The sequence below is a fragment of the Phalacrocorax carbo genome, chromosome 27, assembly GCF_963921805.1.
Source record: "Phalacrocorax carbo chromosome 27, bPhaCar2.1, whole genome shotgun sequence".
NCBI classification, from domain to species: domain Eukaryota; kingdom Metazoa; phylum Chordata; class Aves; order Suliformes; family Phalacrocoracidae; genus Phalacrocorax; species Phalacrocorax carbo.
Genome location: NC_087539.1, coordinates 2,551,146 through 2,566,451, shown reverse-complemented (window position 1 = coordinate 2,566,451; position 15,306 = coordinate 2,551,146). Strand labels below are relative to the sequence as shown.

The following is a 15,306-nucleotide window of genomic DNA, read 5'->3' as shown; positions in this document are numbered from 1 at the left end:
CCCCACGGCGGGGACTGGGGCCCCCCCGCGCTCCCCCCACAGCCCACTCTGCCCCCCCAGAGGAGGAACACGGCCCCCGCGCGCCGCAGCGAGCACCTGGTGAGCCCCCCCACCCCCCCCGTGTCCCCCCAGCCCCCCCGGGACAGGGCCCCCCGTGACCCCCCTGTGCCCCCCCAGGGCTCCACCAAGTCCCTCAACAGCACCCGCCAGTGCAACACCCTGCCCAGGTAGGGGGGACCGGGGGTTGTGGGGGGCTGGGGGGGGGGGGCTGAAACCGGGGGTTGTGGGGGGCTGGGGGGGAGTGTGGGTTTGAAGGGGGGGGGGGTCTGTGCGGAGGGCAAGGGATGCTCCAGTGGGTGCCATCGCCCTGGGGTGGGTGCTTTGGGTGCCGTGGCCGTGGGGCTGGTACTGTGAGTGCTGTGGGTGCTGTGGGGCAGGTGCTGTGGGTGCCGTGGGTGCCATGGGGTGGGCGCTGTAGGTGCCGTGGGGCAGGTGCCATGGATGCTGTGGGTGCTGTGGGGTGGGAGCCGTGGGTGCCATGGGCGTGGGTGCTGTGGGGCAGGTGCTGTGGGTGCCGTGGGTGCCATGGGGTGGGCGCTGTAGGTGCCGTGGGGTGGGTGCCGTGGGGCAGGTGCCATGGATGCTGTGGGTGCTGTGGGGCGGCTACCGTGGGTGCCATGGGCGTGGGGTGGGTGCTGTGGGGTGGGCGCTGTGGGCGCTGTGGGCACCATGGCCGCTGTGGGTGCGGTGGGGCGGGAGCCGTGGGCGCTGCGGGTGCCATGGGCGTGGGGTGGGTGCTGTGGGGTGGGTGCTGTGGGCACCATGGGCGCTGTGGGTGCCGTGGGGTGGGAGCCGTGGGTGCTGCGGGTGCCATGGGCGTGGGGTGGGTGCTATGGAGTGGGTGCTGTGGGTGCGGTGGGGCGGGCGCGGGACGGGTGCGGCGGGCGCGAGGTGGGCGCGGTGGGGCGGGCGCGGGGCGGGCGCGGGGCGGGCGTGGGGCGGGCGCGGGGCGGGCGTGGGGCGGGCGCGGGGCGGGTGCGGGGCGGGCGCGGGGTGGGCGCGGCGGGGCGGGCGCGGCGGGGCGCGGTGGGGCGGGCGCGGGGCGGGCGTGGGGCGGGCGCGGGGTGGGTGCGGTGGGGTGGGTGCGGGGTGGGCGCGGCGGGGCGGGCGCGGCGGGGCGCGGCGGGGCGGGTGCGGGGCGGGTGCGGGGCGGGCGCGGCGGGGCGGGCGCGGCGGGGCGGGCGCGGCGGGGCGCGGTGGGGCGGGTGCGGGGCGGGGCCCCCCCGTGACGCCCCCCCGCAGGAGCCTCAGCCTGGAGCAGGTGATGGAGCAGCGCTTCGACTTCGACCTGACGTACGTGACCGAGCGCATCCTCTGCCTGCGCTTCCCCGGCGCGCTGGAGGAGGCGCGGCTCCGCGGGCACCTGCGGCAGGTGGCCCTGCTGCTGCGGCACCGGCACCGGCAGCGCTACGCGGTGCGGGGGGGCGCGGGGGGGCGGGGGGCGGGGGGGCGCGGGGGGCGCGGGGTGCTGCTGCGGCACCGGCACCGGCAGCGCTACGCGGTGCGGGGGGGCGCGGGGGGGCGGGGGGGCGCGGGGTGCTGCTGCGGCACCGGCACCGGCAGCGCTACGCGGTGCGGGGGGGCGCGGGGGGGCGGGGGGCGGGGGGGCGCGGGGGGGCGCGGGGGGGATGTGGGGATGGAGGGAGGGATGGGGACATGGGGATAGGGGGGACATGGGGGATGTGGGGATGGAGGGAGGGATGGGGACGTGGGGATGGGGGGGACACGGGGGACGTGGGGATGGAGGGAGGGATGGGGACGTGGGGATGGGGGGGACACGGGGGATGTGGGGATGGAGGGAGGGATGGGGACGTGGGGATGGGGGATGTGGGGATGGAGGGAGGGATGGGGACGTGGGGATGGGGGGGACACGGGGGACGTGGGGATGGAGGGAGGGATGGGGACGTGGGGATGGGGGGGACACGGGGGATGTGGGGATGGAGGGAGGGATGGGGACGTGGGGATGGGGGGGACATGGGGGATGTGGGGATGGAGGGAGGGATGGGGACGTGGGGATGGGGGGGACATGGGGGACGTGGGGATGGAGGGAGGGATGGGGACGTGGGGATGGGGGGGACATGGGGGACGTGGGGATGGAGGGAGGACGGGACGTGGGGATGGGGGGGACATGGGGGACGTGGGGATGGAGGGAGGGACGGGGACGTGGGGATGGGGGGGACATGGGGGACGTGGGGATGTGGGGAGGGACGGGGACGTGGGGATGGGGGGGACACGGGGATGTGGGGAGGGATGGGGACGTGAGGATGTGGGGAGGGATGGGGACATGGGGGATGTGGGGAGGGACGGGGACGTGGGGATGGGAGGGGACACGGTGGGCATGGGGATGGGGGGAGGGATGGATGTGGGGAGGGACGGGGACATGGGGATGGGGGGGACATGGGGATGGGGGGATGTGGGAGGGATGGGGATGGGGGATGGGGGGGACACAGGGGTTGTGGGGAGGGATGGCGACGTTTGGGTGGGGGGCATGTGGGGAGGGACAGGGACGTGGGGATGGAGGGACACGGGGGACACGGGGGGTGTGGGGATGGGGGGAGGGATGGGGACATGGGGACAGGGGGTGCGTGGGGAGGGTTGGGGATGGGGGGACACGGGGGACATGGGGACAGGGGGTGGGATGGGGACAAGGGGATGGGGGGGACTGGGGGACGGGGGGACAGGGGGATGGGTGGGGACACAGGGCCAGGGCTCCAGGGTCCATGGGGACACGGTGGGGACAGGACGTGGGGGGACACGACGTGGGGGTCCCCAGGGACGGGGCACAGGTCATGGGGCAGGACATGGGGGGTCCCCGGGGGCGGGACATGGGGGTCCACAGGGGCAGGACGTGGGGGTCCACAGGGGCAGGGCATGGGGCACGAGCTGTGGGGCACGGGGGGGTCCCCAAGGGCAGGCCAGGGGGGTCCCCGAGGGCAGGGACAGGCCTTGGGGTGGGGTCCCAGCTGTGGGGCAGGGGCCAGCACCCCCCTGGGTGCTCTGGGTGCGGGGCAGGGCTGGGGCCGTGCCTCAGTTTCCCCTGGGGGCACCCAGCCGGGGGCCCCCCTGACCCCCCCCGACCCCTGTTGCCCCCCCCAGATCTTCAACCTGTCGGAGAAGCGCCGGGACATCGCCCGCCTCAACCCCAAGGTGGGGGGGGGGTTCCTGGGGCGGGGGTGGGGGGTGCCGGGGGGGTCCGAGAGGGGGGGCGCTGGCGCTGAGGGTGCCCCCCCACCCCCCAGGTGCAGGATTTCGGGTGGCCGGACCTGCACGCCCCCCCCCTGGACAAGCTCTGCTCCATCTGCAAGGCCATGGAGGGGTGGCTGCGGGCGCACCCCCAGAACGTCGTCGTGCTGCACTGCAAGGTGGGGGGCACAGGGGGCTGGGGGGCCATGGGGGGCCCAGGGGGCCATGGGGGGGCTATGGTGGAGCCATGGGGGGCAGGGGAGGCCATGGGGGAGGGGCTATGGAGGGGTCGGGGGGGCCATGGGGGGCAGGGGAGGCCATGGGGGGGGCTATGGGGGCCCATGGGGGAGCTGGGGCAGCATGGGGGACTGGGGGGGCCATAGGGGGAGCTGGGGCGGCATGGGGGACTGGGGGGCAGCCATGGGGGGCAGGGAGGCCATGTGGGGACATAGGTGGAACAAGGGGGCTGGGGGGCCATGGGAGGCATAGGGGGAACTGGGGGGCTATAGGGGGCTGGCAGGGGGCTGCGGTGGTGCATGGGGGAATAAGGGGAACTGGGGGGGGATGGAGGTGCTTAGCGGCAGTATTGGGGGACTGGGAGACATGGGGGTGCTGGGGGGACTGTGGGTGCTGGGGCAGGGGGTAGAGGGGTGCTGGGGACATGGGGGTGCTGGGGGGGACTGTGGGTGCTGGGCAGGGGTAGAGGGGTGCTGGGGGACATGGGGGTGCTGGGGGGGACTGTGGGTGCTGGGGCAGGGGGTAGAGGGGTGCTGGGGGACATGGGGGTGCTGGGGGGGCACTGGAGGTTCTGGGGGCACTGGGAGCTCAGAAGTTGTCCGGGGGGGCGGGGGGAGGCTGAGGCTGGGGGACCCTGACACCCCCCCGGCACCCCAGGGCAGTAAGGGCAAGGCGGGCGTCATCGTGGCAGCCTACATGCACTACAGCAAGGTGTCGGCCAGGTATGGGGGGGCTGGGGGGGCTGGGGGGGGTGGGGGCGGCCTGGGGGGGCTGGGGGGCCTGGGGGGGCGGGGGGCTGGGGAGGTGGGGGGGTTACAGAGGGCAGAGGGGGGTTATGGGGGGGCAGGGAGTGTGGGGTGGGTGTAGGGAGTCAAAAGGGGCGTTTGGGGGGGGGTGGGCAGGGGGTCGTGGGGGTCGCGGGGGTCGTGGGGTCCCCCTCCCCGTGGGGGCCCTGATGCGCCCCCCCGCCCCCCCCAGCGCCGACCAGGCCCTGGGGACCCTCACCATGAGGAAGTTCTGCGAGGAGAAGGTGGCGGCCGCGCTGCAGCCCTCCCAGAGGAGGTGGGGGGCACGGGGGGCTATGGGGGCCTGGGGGGGCAGTGGGGGAGCATGGGGTCTGGGGGTGCCATGGGGGCCGGGGGGGGGGCAATGGGGGAGCGTGGGGATCTGAGGGAGGCCATGGGCAGCTATGGTGGGGCCATGGGAGTCTGGGGGTGCCATGGGGGCCGGGGGGGGGCAATGGGGGAGCGTGGGGGTCTGAGGGAGGCCATGGGCAGCTATGGTGGGGCCATGGGAGTCTGGGGGTGCCATGGGGGCCGGGGGCGGGCAATGGGGCAGCATGGGGGTCTGAGGGGGGCCATGGGGGTCCGAGGGTGTCTGAGGGAGCCGGGGGGGGGTCTGGGGGTGCTTGACTGGAGAGGGGCTGATGTGGGGGGCTGGTGGAGCAATGAGGGGCAGGTCCCAACCCCTGCCTGGGTCGGGGTGCTGGGGGTGTGGGGCGCTGGGGAACTGGGGGCGCTGGGGGTGTTGGGGTGCTGGGTACCGGTGCTGGGGGTTCTGGGGGCCGGGGGTGGGGGGTTCCTGGGGTTCCTGGGGCCGGGGGTGCCGGGGGCCGGGGGTGCAGGGGGCCGGGGATGGGGGGCCGGGGGTTCCTGGGGGCCGGGGGTGGGGGGCTCCTGGGGTGCTGGGGGTGCAGGGGGCCGGGGGTGGGGGGTTCCTGGGTGCCGGGGGTGCAGGGGGCCGGGGGTGGGGGGCTCCTGGGGTGCTGGGGGTGCAGGGGGCCGGGGGTGGGGGTGCCGGGGGTTCCTGGGGCCGGGGGTGGGGGGTGCCGGGGGGCCGGGGTGCAGGGGGCCAGGGGTGGGGGTGCCGGGGGCGGGGGGTTCCTGGGGTGCTGGGGGTGCAGGGCGCCGGGGGTGGGGTGCCGGGGGCGGGGGGGTTCCTGGGTGCTGGGGGTGCAGGGTGCCGGGGGTGCAGGGGGCCGGGGGCGGGGGGTTCCTGGGGTGCTGGGGGTGCAGGGGGCCGTGGGTGGGGGTGCCGGGGGCGGGGGGTTCCTGGGGTGCTGGGGTGCAGGGTGCCGGGGGTGCAGGGGGCCGGGGGCGGGGGGTTCCTGGGGTGCTGGGGGTGCAGGGGGCCGGGGGTGGGGGTGCCGGGGGCGGGGGTTCCTGGGGTGCTGGGGGTGCAGGGGGCCGTGGGTGGGGGTGCCGGGGGCGGGGGGTTCCTGGGGTGCTGGGGGTGCAGGGTGCCGGGGGTGCAGGGGGCCGGGGGCGGGGGGTTCCTGGGGTGCTGGGGGTGCAGGGGGCCGGGGGTGGGGGTGCCGGGGGCGGGGGGTTCCTGGGGTGCTGGGGGTGCAGGGGGCCGGGGGTGGGGGTGCCGGGGGCGGGGGTTCCTGGGGTGCTGACCCCCCCGCAGGTACATCGAGTGCTTCAGCGGGCTGCTGTCGGGCGCCATCCGGATGAACAGCAGCCCCCTCTTCCTGCACCACGTCCTGCTGCCCGCCCTGCCCGCCTTCGAGCCCGGCGCCGGTCAGTGGGCGCAGGGACCCCCGCGCAGGGACCCCCGGGCAGGGACCCCCGGGGCAGGGACCCCCGCGCAGGGACCCCCGGGGCAGGGACCCCCGGGCAGGGACCCCCGGGCAGGGACCCCCGGGCAGTGACCCCCCCCCGGGCAGGGACCCCCGGGGCAGGGACCCCCGGGCAGGGACCCCCGGGCAGGGACCCCCCCCGGGCAGGGACCCCCGGGGCAGGGACCCCCGGGCAGGGACCCCCCCCGGGCAGGGACCCCCGGGGCAGGGAACCCCCCCGGGGCAGGCGGGGCCCCCCGGGGTGGGCAGGGACCCCCCTCGCAGCCCCCCCAGGATGACGCCCCCCCCCCCCCCCGCAGGCTTCCAGCCCTTCCTGAAGATCTACCAGTCCATGCAGCTCGTCTACACCTCTGGGGTCTAGTGAGTGCGCGCCCCCCCCCCATCGGCCCCCCCGCGGCTCTCGGGGGTCCCGGGGGTCCCCCAGCCCTCACCCCCCGCCCCGCACCCACAGCAGCACCTCGGGGCCCGGCCCCCAGAGCCTCTGCGTCACCCTGGAGCCCGCCCTGCTGCTCAAGGGGGACGTGATGGTGAGTGCGGGCGTGCAAGGGGGGCGTGCAAGGGGGGCGTGCACGGGGGGTGTGCAAGGGGGGTGTGCAAGGGGGGGCGTGTGCAAGGGGGGGCGTGTGCAAGGGGGGGGGTGTGCAAGGGGGGTGTGCAAGGGGGTGTGTGTGCAAGGGGGCGTGTGCAAGGGGGGGTGTGCAAGGGGGGTGTGCAAGGGGGTGTGTGCAAGGGGGGCGTGTGCAAGGGGGGTGTGCAAGGGGGGGCGTGTGCAAGGGGGGGCGTGTGCAAGGGGGGGCGTGTGCAAGGGGGGGCGTGTGCAAGGGGGGGCGTGCAAGGGGGGGCGTGTGCAAGGGGGTGCGTGTGCAAGGGGGGGTGTGCAAGGGGGGGTGTGCAAGGGGGTGCGTGTGCAAGGGGGGCGTGTGCAAGGGGGTGTGTGTGCAAGGGGGGGCGTGTGCAAGGGGGTGTGTGCAAGGGGGGGCGTGTGCAAGGGGGCGTGTGCAGGGGGGCGTGTGCAAGGGGGGGTGTGCAAGGGGGGCGTGTGCAAGGGGGGGCGTGTGCAAGGGGGGCGTGTACAAGGGGGGGCGTGTGCAAGGGGGGCGTGTGCAAGGGGGGGCGTGTGCAAGGGGGCGTGTGCAAGGGGGGGCGTGTGCAAGGGGGGCGTGTGCAAGGGGGGCGTGTGCAAGGGGGGGCGTGTACAAGGGGGGGCGTGTGCAAGGGGATGCGTGTGCAAGGGGGCGTGTGCAAGGGGGGCGTGTACAAGGGGGGGCGTGTGCAAGGGGGGGCGTGTGCAAGGGGGTGCGTGTGCAAGGGCGCGTGTGCAGGGGGGGCGTGTGCAGGGGGCCGTGTGCAAGGGGGGGCGTGTACAAGGGGGGGCGTGTGCAAGGGGGGCGTGTGCAAGGGGGGGCGTGTGCAAGGGGGCGTGTGCAGGGGGGGCGTGTGCAAGGGGGGGTGTGCAAGGGGGGGCGTGTGCAAGCGGGGGCGTGTGCAAGGGGGGGCGTGTGCAAGGGGGGGCGTGTACAAGGGGGGGCGTGTACAAGGGGGGGGCGTGTGCAAGGGGGTGCGCGCAGGGGGGGCGTGTGCAAGGGGGGGCGTGTACAAGGGGGGGCGTGTGCAAGGGGGTGTGTGTGCAAGGGGGCGTGTGCAAGGGGGGGTGTGCAAGGGGGGTGTGCAAGGGGGTGTGTGCAAGGGGGTGTGTGCAAGGGGGGCGTGTGCAAGGGGGGGCGTGTGCAAGGGGGGGCGTGTGCAAGGGGGTGCGTGCAAGGGGGTGCGTGTGCAAGGGGGTGCGTGTGCAAGGGGGGGTGTGCAAGGGGGTGCGTGTGCAAGGGGGGCGTGTGCAAGGGGGTGTGTGTGCAAGGGGGGGCGTGTGCAAGGGGGTGTGTGTGCAAGGGGGCGTGTGCAAGGGGGGGTGTGCAAGGGGGGTGTGCAAGGGGGTGTGTGCAAGGGGGTGTGTGCAAGGGGGGCGTGTGCAAGGGGGGGCGTGTGCAAGGGGGGGCGTGTGCAAGGGGGTGCGTGTGCAAGGGGGTGCGTGCAAGGGGGTGCGTGTGCAAGGGGGTGCGTGTGCAAGGGGGGGTGTGCAAGGGGGTGCGTGTGCAAGGGGGTGCGTGTGCCAGGGGGGGCGTGTGCAAGGGGGTGTGTGTGCAAGGGGGGGCGTGTGCAAGGGGGCGTGTGCAGGGGGGGCGTGTGCAAGGGGGGGTGTGCAAGGGGGGCGTGTGCAAGGGGGGGCGTGTACAAGGGGGGGCGTGTGCAAGGGGGTGCGTGTGCAAGGGGGCGTGTGTAAGGGGGGCGTGTACAAGGGGGGGCGTGTGCAAGGGGGGGCATGTGCAAGGGGGGGCGTGTGCAAGGGCGCGTGTGCAGGGGGGGCGTGTGCAGGGGGGGCGTGTGCAAGGGGGGGCGTGTGCAAGGGGGGGCGTGTGCAAGGGGGTGCGTGTGCAAGGGGGGGCGTGCAGGGGGGGCGTGTGCAAGGGGGGGCGTGTACAAGGGGGGCGTGTACAAGGGGGGTGTGTGCAAGGGGGTGCGTGTGCAAGGGGGCGTGTGCAGGGGGGGCGTGTGCAAGGGGGGGCGTGTACAAGGGGGGCATGTGCAAGGGGGTGCGTGTGCAAGGGGGTGTGTGCAAAGGGGGCGTGTGCAAGGGGGTGTGTGCAAGGAGGTGTGTGTGCAATGGGGGGGTGTGCAAGGAAGGGGTGTGCAAGGGGGTGCGTGTGCAGGGGTGTGTGTGCAAGGGGGTGCATGTGCAATGGGGGGGTGTGCAAGGGGGGGCGTGTGCAAGGAGGTGTGTGTGCAAGGGGGTGTGTGCAATGGGGGGCGTGCAAGGGGGGCGTGTGCAAGGGGTGAATATGAGGGGTGCCCGTGCAATGGTGCACAGGCAGTGGGTGTGCGCAAGGGGCGCGTGTGCAGCGGGTACGTGTGCAAGGGGGGGGGTGCGCGTGCAAGGGGCGCTGGGCGGGGGGGGGCGTGCAGGTGCCGCCCGTGCAGGCGTGCGGGGGGGGCCGGGGGCGGCCTTGCACGCGCGGGGCCTTGCACACGCGCGTGCGCTGAGGCGCTGCCCCCCCCCAAGGTGAAGTGCTACCACCGGCAGCGGCGCGGGCCGGGGCGCGAGGCCGTGTTCCGCGTGCAATTCCACACGTGCGCCGTGCACGGCCCCCAGCTCGCCTTCGCCAAGGAGCAGCTGGACGAGGCCTGGCAAGGTGGGGGGCCGGGGGGGCTGGGGGGGGGCCGGGGGGGGTGTGGGGGTCTGGGGTCATGGGAGGTCAAGGGGGTTGGGGGGCCTGGGTGGGGGCACGGGGGTCAGGGTGCTGCAGGGCCATGCGTGACACGGGGGGTGCAAGGAGAGGGGGCACGTTGGGGGGTCCAAGGGGGGGATTTGGGGGCTCGGGGGGGGCCGTGGGGTCATGGGGGGGTTTGGGGGGGCTGGGTGGGGTTGGGGGGATGTGGGGTCATGGGAGGTCAAGGGGGTTGGGGGGCCTGGGTGGGGGCACGGGGGTCAGGGTGCTGCAGGGCCGTGCGTGACACGGGGTGCAAGGAGAGGGGGCACGTGGGGGGGCCGTGGGGTCATGGGGGGGTTTGGGGGGCTGGGTGGGGTTGGGGGCCGTGGGGTCATGGGGGGCCGAGGGGGTTTGGGGGGCTGGGGGGGGCACGGGGGCTCAGGGTGCTGCAGGGCCATGCGTGACACAGGGGGTGCAAGGAGAGGGGGCACGTGGGGGATGCAGGGAGGGGATTTGGGGTGCAGGGGGGCCGGGGCGCGCAGGGAACGGGGGGTGGGGGGGGGGGGCGCTGGCCTGTGCCCCCCCCCAACCCCCCCCCGTTGCCCCCCCCCAGACGAGCGCTTCCCCTACGACGCCACCGTGGAGTTCGTGTTCTCCTCCGGCCCCGAGAAGATCAAAGGTGGGATTTGGGGGGGGGGGCACCCCTGGGGACCCCCGGCCGGGCGCCCCCCCTGCCAGGCACCCACCGCCGGCCCCCCCCCGTGCCCCCCCAGGCTGGGACCCCCTCCGCAGCCACCCCGCCGTCTCGGTGGACTATAGCGTGGGGGACCCCGCCGTGCGCTGGGACTCCTACGAGGGCTTCAACCTGCACCACGAGGACAGCCTGGAGGGTACGGGGGGGGCCGGGGGTCCCCGAGACATGGGGGGGGCCCCCCCCACCCCCCCGGGGGCACGAGGGGCCCCCCCCAGTCCTGGCGTCTGTGTCCCCCCACCCCCAGAGGGAAGGAGCCCCCACGTCCCTGGGGTCCCCACATAGGCGCGAGGGTCCCTGTTGCAGGCGGGGGGGGGGCCCACCCCGTCCTTGGGGGGCCCACCCCGTCCTTGGGGGGCCCCCCGTTGTCACGAGGGTTTCCCTATCCTTGGGACCCCCCCCATCCCCAGGGTCCCCCCCATCATCACGAGGGCCCCCACCATTCTTGGGGTCCCCCCATCCTCGGGCTCCCCCCCATCCCCAGGGACCCCCCAATGTCACAAGGGCCCCCCCCGATCCTTGGGGTCCCCACCATGGGTACCAGAGTCCCCCCTTCTGTGGGGTCCCCCCCCATCCCCAGGGTCCCCCCACCCTTGGGCTCCCCCCATGGGCACCAGGCCCCCCCCCCAACCCCAGAGCCCCCCCTCAGACACACAGGGGGTGTCCCCCCTCTTTTCTCGCCCTTCTTGCCCAGATATGGGGGGGGCACCCCCTTTTCTGGGGCTCTTGGGGAGGGGGTCCAGAGGGGTGCTGGGGGGGGGGATGCTGGGGGTATGGGGGTGTCCAGGGTCGTTGGGGGGGGGGGATATGCCTGGGGGGTGCCTTGGGGGGGAGGGGGTGCATGGGGCGGGGGGGGGGTGCATGGGGCGGGGTGGGGGGGTGCCGGGGGGGGGGGGCGTGTGCGTTGCGGGGGGGTGCGGGGGTCTGGCCCCCACCGTGCCCCCCCCCCCGCAGAGCTCTCGCACACGCGGGGGCCGCTGGACGGCAGCCCCTACGCCCAGGTGCAGAAGAAGCGGGCGCCCAGCCCCTGGACCCCCGGGGGGGGCCCCTGGACCCCCGGGGGGGCCCCCGATTCCCCGGTGTCCCCCGACGCCCCCGACGGCGGCGCCCCCCGCGCCGAGCCCCCCCCCGGCCGCCCGCCGCCCCCCACCGCCGCTGAGCGCCAGGAGCTGGAGCGGCTGCTGGGGGGCTTCGGGGTGCGGGGGGCGCCCCCCGGGGAGCGGGAGACCCCCATCCTGGAGGACGAGCACCCCGAGGCCGTGCCCTACGGCACCCCGACATCCCAGGGCACCCCGACACCCCACAGCACCCTGACATCCCACGGGACCCCAATGTGCCATGGGCCCCCAGCATCCCACGGGACCCCAGCACCCTACGGGACCACAACATCCCAGGGGACCCCAATATCCTATGGGACCCCGACATCCCATGGGTCCCCAGCACCCTACAGCACCCTGACATCCCATGGGACCCCAACATCCCAGGGGACCCCAACATCCCATGAGTCCCCAGCACCCTATGGGACCCTGACATCCCAGGGGACCCCACCGTGCCACGGGACCCCAACATCCCATGGGACCCCAACATCCCACGGGACCCCGGCACCCTATGGGACCCCGACATCCCACGGGACCCCAACATCCCATGGGTCCCCGACATCCCACGGGACCCCAGCACCCTACGGGACCCCAACATCCCATGGGTCCCCAACATCCCACGGGACTCCAGCACCCTACGGGACCCCAACATCCCATGGGTCCCCAACATCCCACGGGACTCCAGCACCCTACGGGACCCCAACATCCCATGGGTCCCCAACATCCCACGGGACCCCAGCACCCTATGGGACCCCAACATCCCATGGGTCCCCGACATCCCACGGGACCCCAGCACCCTACGGGACCCCACCATCCCACGGGTCCCCGACATCCCGCGGGACCCCACCATCCCACGGGACCCCAGCACCCTATGGGACCCCGACACCCTACAGCCCCCCAACGACACCCTACAGCCCCCCGGCACCCTACGGCACCCCGGCACCCTACAGCCTCCCGGCCCCGCCTTGCTCCTGCCGCCCCCGGCCCCCCGGCCCCGAGGGACCCCGTTACGGGGCCGAGGGGAGCCCGGAGCGGCGGGGGGGGCCCGGGGGGGGCGAGAAGCGGGGGCTGCACCGCTCGCTCTCCGAGGGGTTCCCCCGTTACGGCTACGGGCGCCAAGCGGGGGGCTACCTGCTGTTGGAGGAGCTGGCCCCCCTCTGCCCCTGCCACGACTGCCAGGGCTGGGGGGGCGAGGGCCCCCCCTCGCTGCCCACCCCCCCGCTTTATGGGGGGCGCTTAGAGCGGGGGGGTGACAACTGGGGGGGCTCCCCTCGCCCTCCGGCCCCCGGCGAAGCCCCCGAGCCCCCCGCTTGCCCCCGCTGCGGCCGCCCCGGGTTGGGGTTAGGACGGGGCCCCCCCCGGCCCCCCCCGGCCCCCCGGGACCCCTACGGCAAGGTGGGCTACGACCCCCCCGGGCTGGAGGCCCGCGAGGGCTACGGCATCCCCGGGCAGCCGGACCCCCAGGAGCCCGCCGGTGAGGGGCTGGGGGGCAATGGGGGGCTGGGGGGGGGGCTGGGGGGCTAGGGGTGTAAAGAGGCTACTGGGGGGGGGCTTACTGGGGCTTGTTGGGGGGCTAGTGGGCACTGAGGGCTTGGGGGGGTTATGGGGGTGCCAGTGGGGGGGGGGGCGGGGGGGTGTTTTGGGGGGCTTGGAGGGGGCTAGTGGCCACGGAGGGCCTGGGGGGGGCTTGTTGGGGGTAAAGGAGCTAATGGGGGGGGCTTGCTGGGGTGCAAAGGGGCTACTGGCGGGGGGGCTTACTAGGGCTAGTGGGGCTTGTTCGGGGGCTAGTGGGCACTGAGGGCTGGGGGGGGTTATGGGGGTGCCAGTGGGGGGGGGGCGGGGGGGTGTTTTGGGGGGCTTGGAGGGGGCTAGTGGCCACGGAGGGCCTGGGGGGGGCTTGTTGGGGGTAAAGGAGCTAATGGGGGGGGCTTGCTGGGGTGCAAAGGGGCTACTGGCGGGGGGGCTTACTGGGGCTAGTGGGGCTTGTTCGGGGGCTAGTGGGCACTGAGGGCTGGGGGGGGTTATGGGGGTGCTAGTGAGGGGGGCTGGGGGCTGGGGGGGGGTTGCTGGAGTGCTAGGGGTGCACAAGGGCTACCGGGGGGGCTGTTGGGGTGTACGGGGGGGGGGGGGGGGGGGGGCTTGTTGGGGGCAAAGGGACTGGGGAGGGTTATGGGGGGGGTAGTGGGGTGTATTGGGGGGGCTATAGGCCACAGCGGGGCTGGGGGGGCGCTGGGAGGCTAATGGGGGGCTAGGGGTGCAACGGGGCTACTCGGGGGGGCTTACTGGGTGTCGTCCGTCCCCCCCCCCGGGGTTTAAGGGGGTGCTGAGTGGGGTCTCCCCCTCTCTCTCCCTTTGCCCCCCCCAGAGCGGAGGAGCCCGGGCGAGGGGGGCCCCTGGCGCGGGACCCCCGAAGGCCCCAGCTCGCTGCGCCGGCCCCCCCGGGACCTGGGTGCCGGTGGGTGCCCCGACAGCCCGGACCCCCCCGGCGCCCTCCGCCGGGGCCCCGCCGAGCCCCCCCCGCCCAGCGCCGGCACCGCCGCGGGCCCGGCCAGCCCCCGCACCCCGCAGCCCCCCTCGCCCAGCAGCAGCACCCATGGGTGCCCTGGGGAGGTGCCGGGCTCCCCGACCCCCGCCTTCCCCCCACCCACGGCGTACTACGAGCCCCCCCCGCCGCAGCCCCCCCTGCCCGAGAAGCGGCACCCATCAGCACCGGGGGGTCCCCGAGGTCGAGCATCCCCCCCTCAGCACGTCTCCTTCGCCCCCGAGCGCAGCCTGGGGGGCACCCATGGGTGCCAGGGCCCCCCCGAGGCGGAGGCACCCGCCGGCGTCACCTTCGTGCAGGACACGTCCAAGTTTTGGTACAAACCCGGCCTCTCGCGGGACCAAGGTACTGGGGGGGGGGTTGGGGGGGTTGGGGACCCCCCCCCACCCACAGGCCGGGGGCGCCCGGGCGGTGGGTGACGGTGGGGGTCCCGCAGCCGTCGCCCTGCTCAAGGGGAAGGCGCCGGGGTCCTTCCTCGTCCGCCACAGCAGCTCCTTCCAGGGCGCCTACGGGCTGGCGCTGAAGGTGGCCGCGCCGCCCCCCCGCCGCCTGCCCCCCGCCAAGGGTAGGGACCCCCCGCACCCCCGCGTCCCGCCCCTCCCCGGGGGCGCGGGGTGTCCCCGCCTGCTCCATAGCACCCCTCGGGGCCGCTGCACCCTCGGCACCCCATAGCGCCCTCGGCACCCCATAGTAACCTTGGGCACCCCATAGCACCCCTCGGCACCCCATAGCGCCCTCGGCACCCCATAGCGCCCTCGGCACCCCATAGTAACCTTGGGCACCCCATAGCACCCCTCGGCACCCCATAGCGCCCTCGGCACCCCATAGTAACCTTGGGCACCCCATAGCGCCCTCGGCACCCCATAGCACCCTCGGCACCCCATAGCACCCTCAGCACCCCATAGCGCCCTCGGCACCCCATAGTAACCTTGGGCACCCCATAGCGCCCTCGGCACCCCATAGTAACCTTGGGCACCCCATAGCACCCTCGGCACCCCATAGCACCCCTCAGCACCCCATAGTAATCTTGGGCACCCCATAGCACCCTCGGCACCCCATAGCGCCCTCGGCACCCCATAGTAACCTTGGGCACCCCATAGCACCCCTCGGCACCCCATAGCGCCCTCGGCACCCCATAGTAACCTTGGGCACCCCATAGCGCCCTCGGCACCCCATAGCACCCCTCGGCACCCCATAGCGCCCTCGGCACCCCATAGCACCCCTCGGCACCCCATAGTAACCTTGGGCACCCCATAGCACCCTCGGCACCCCATAGCACCCCTCAGCACCCCATATCATCCCTCAGCACCCCATAGAATCACTGGGCACCCCATAGCACCTTTCAGCACCCTATAGCACCCCTGGGCACCCCATAGCATCACTGGGCACCCCATAGCACCCCCACATATCCCACAGGGCCCCTGGGCACCCCATAGTGTTCCCCTAACACCCCATAAGGCCCCTGGGCACCCCAGTGTCCCCCAACACCCCACTTGGTCCCCCTCGGGCACCCTGTAGCATCCCTGGGCACCCTCCAGAGCCCCCCCAGCACCCCACAGAACCCCCCCAGCACCCCATAGAGCCCTCCCCAGCACCCCCAGAGCCCTCCCCAGCACCCCACAGAACCCCCCCCAGCACCCCATAGAGCCCTC

The 15,306-nt window shown here is 74.7% G+C and overlaps 2 protein-coding genes across 4 annotated transcripts in view; one reads left to right on the top strand and one right to left on the bottom strand.

Moving 5' to 3' along the window:
* The first annotated feature begins 31 nt into the window (after positions 1-31).
* TNS2 (tensin 2) overlaps positions 32-15,306 on the top strand; it is a 19,246-nt gene continuing 3,971 nt past the window's right edge. For all 3 annotated transcript variants that reach the window (XM_064474356.1, XM_064474355.1, XM_064474354.1), the window contains exons 1-16: positions 32-99; positions 178-227; positions 1,303-1,474; positions 3,157-3,207; positions 3,300-3,422; positions 4,138-4,202; positions 4,459-4,542; positions 5,890-6,002; positions 6,361-6,421; positions 6,513-6,588; positions 9,117-9,246; positions 9,878-9,943; positions 10,038-10,154; positions 10,970-12,586; positions 13,478-13,999; positions 14,091-14,219. In XM_064474356.1, coding sequence (XP_064330426.1) covers positions 1,325-1,474; positions 3,157-3,207; positions 3,300-3,422; positions 4,138-4,202; positions 4,459-4,542; positions 5,890-6,002; positions 6,361-6,421; positions 6,513-6,588; positions 9,117-9,246; positions 9,878-9,943; positions 10,038-10,154; positions 10,970-12,586; positions 13,478-13,999; positions 14,091-14,219 — 3,304 coding nt within the window. In that variant the 5' untranslated portion in view covers positions 32-99; positions 178-227; positions 1,303-1,324. The remainder of the gene's footprint in view (positions 100-177; positions 228-1,302; positions 1,475-3,156; positions 3,208-3,299; positions 3,423-4,137; positions 4,203-4,458; positions 4,543-5,889; positions 6,003-6,360; positions 6,422-6,512; positions 6,589-9,116; positions 9,247-9,877; positions 9,944-10,037; positions 10,155-10,969; positions 12,587-13,477; positions 14,000-14,090; positions 14,220-15,306) is intronic.
* LOC135317761 (uncharacterized) lies at positions 4,560-5,648 on the bottom strand (the record flags this gene model as incomplete). Its single annotated transcript, XM_064474167.1, has 2 exons — positions 4,560-4,597; positions 5,024-5,648. Coding segments are annotated over 2 exons (663 nt in total), but the record flags the coding sequence as incomplete, so codon positions are not given.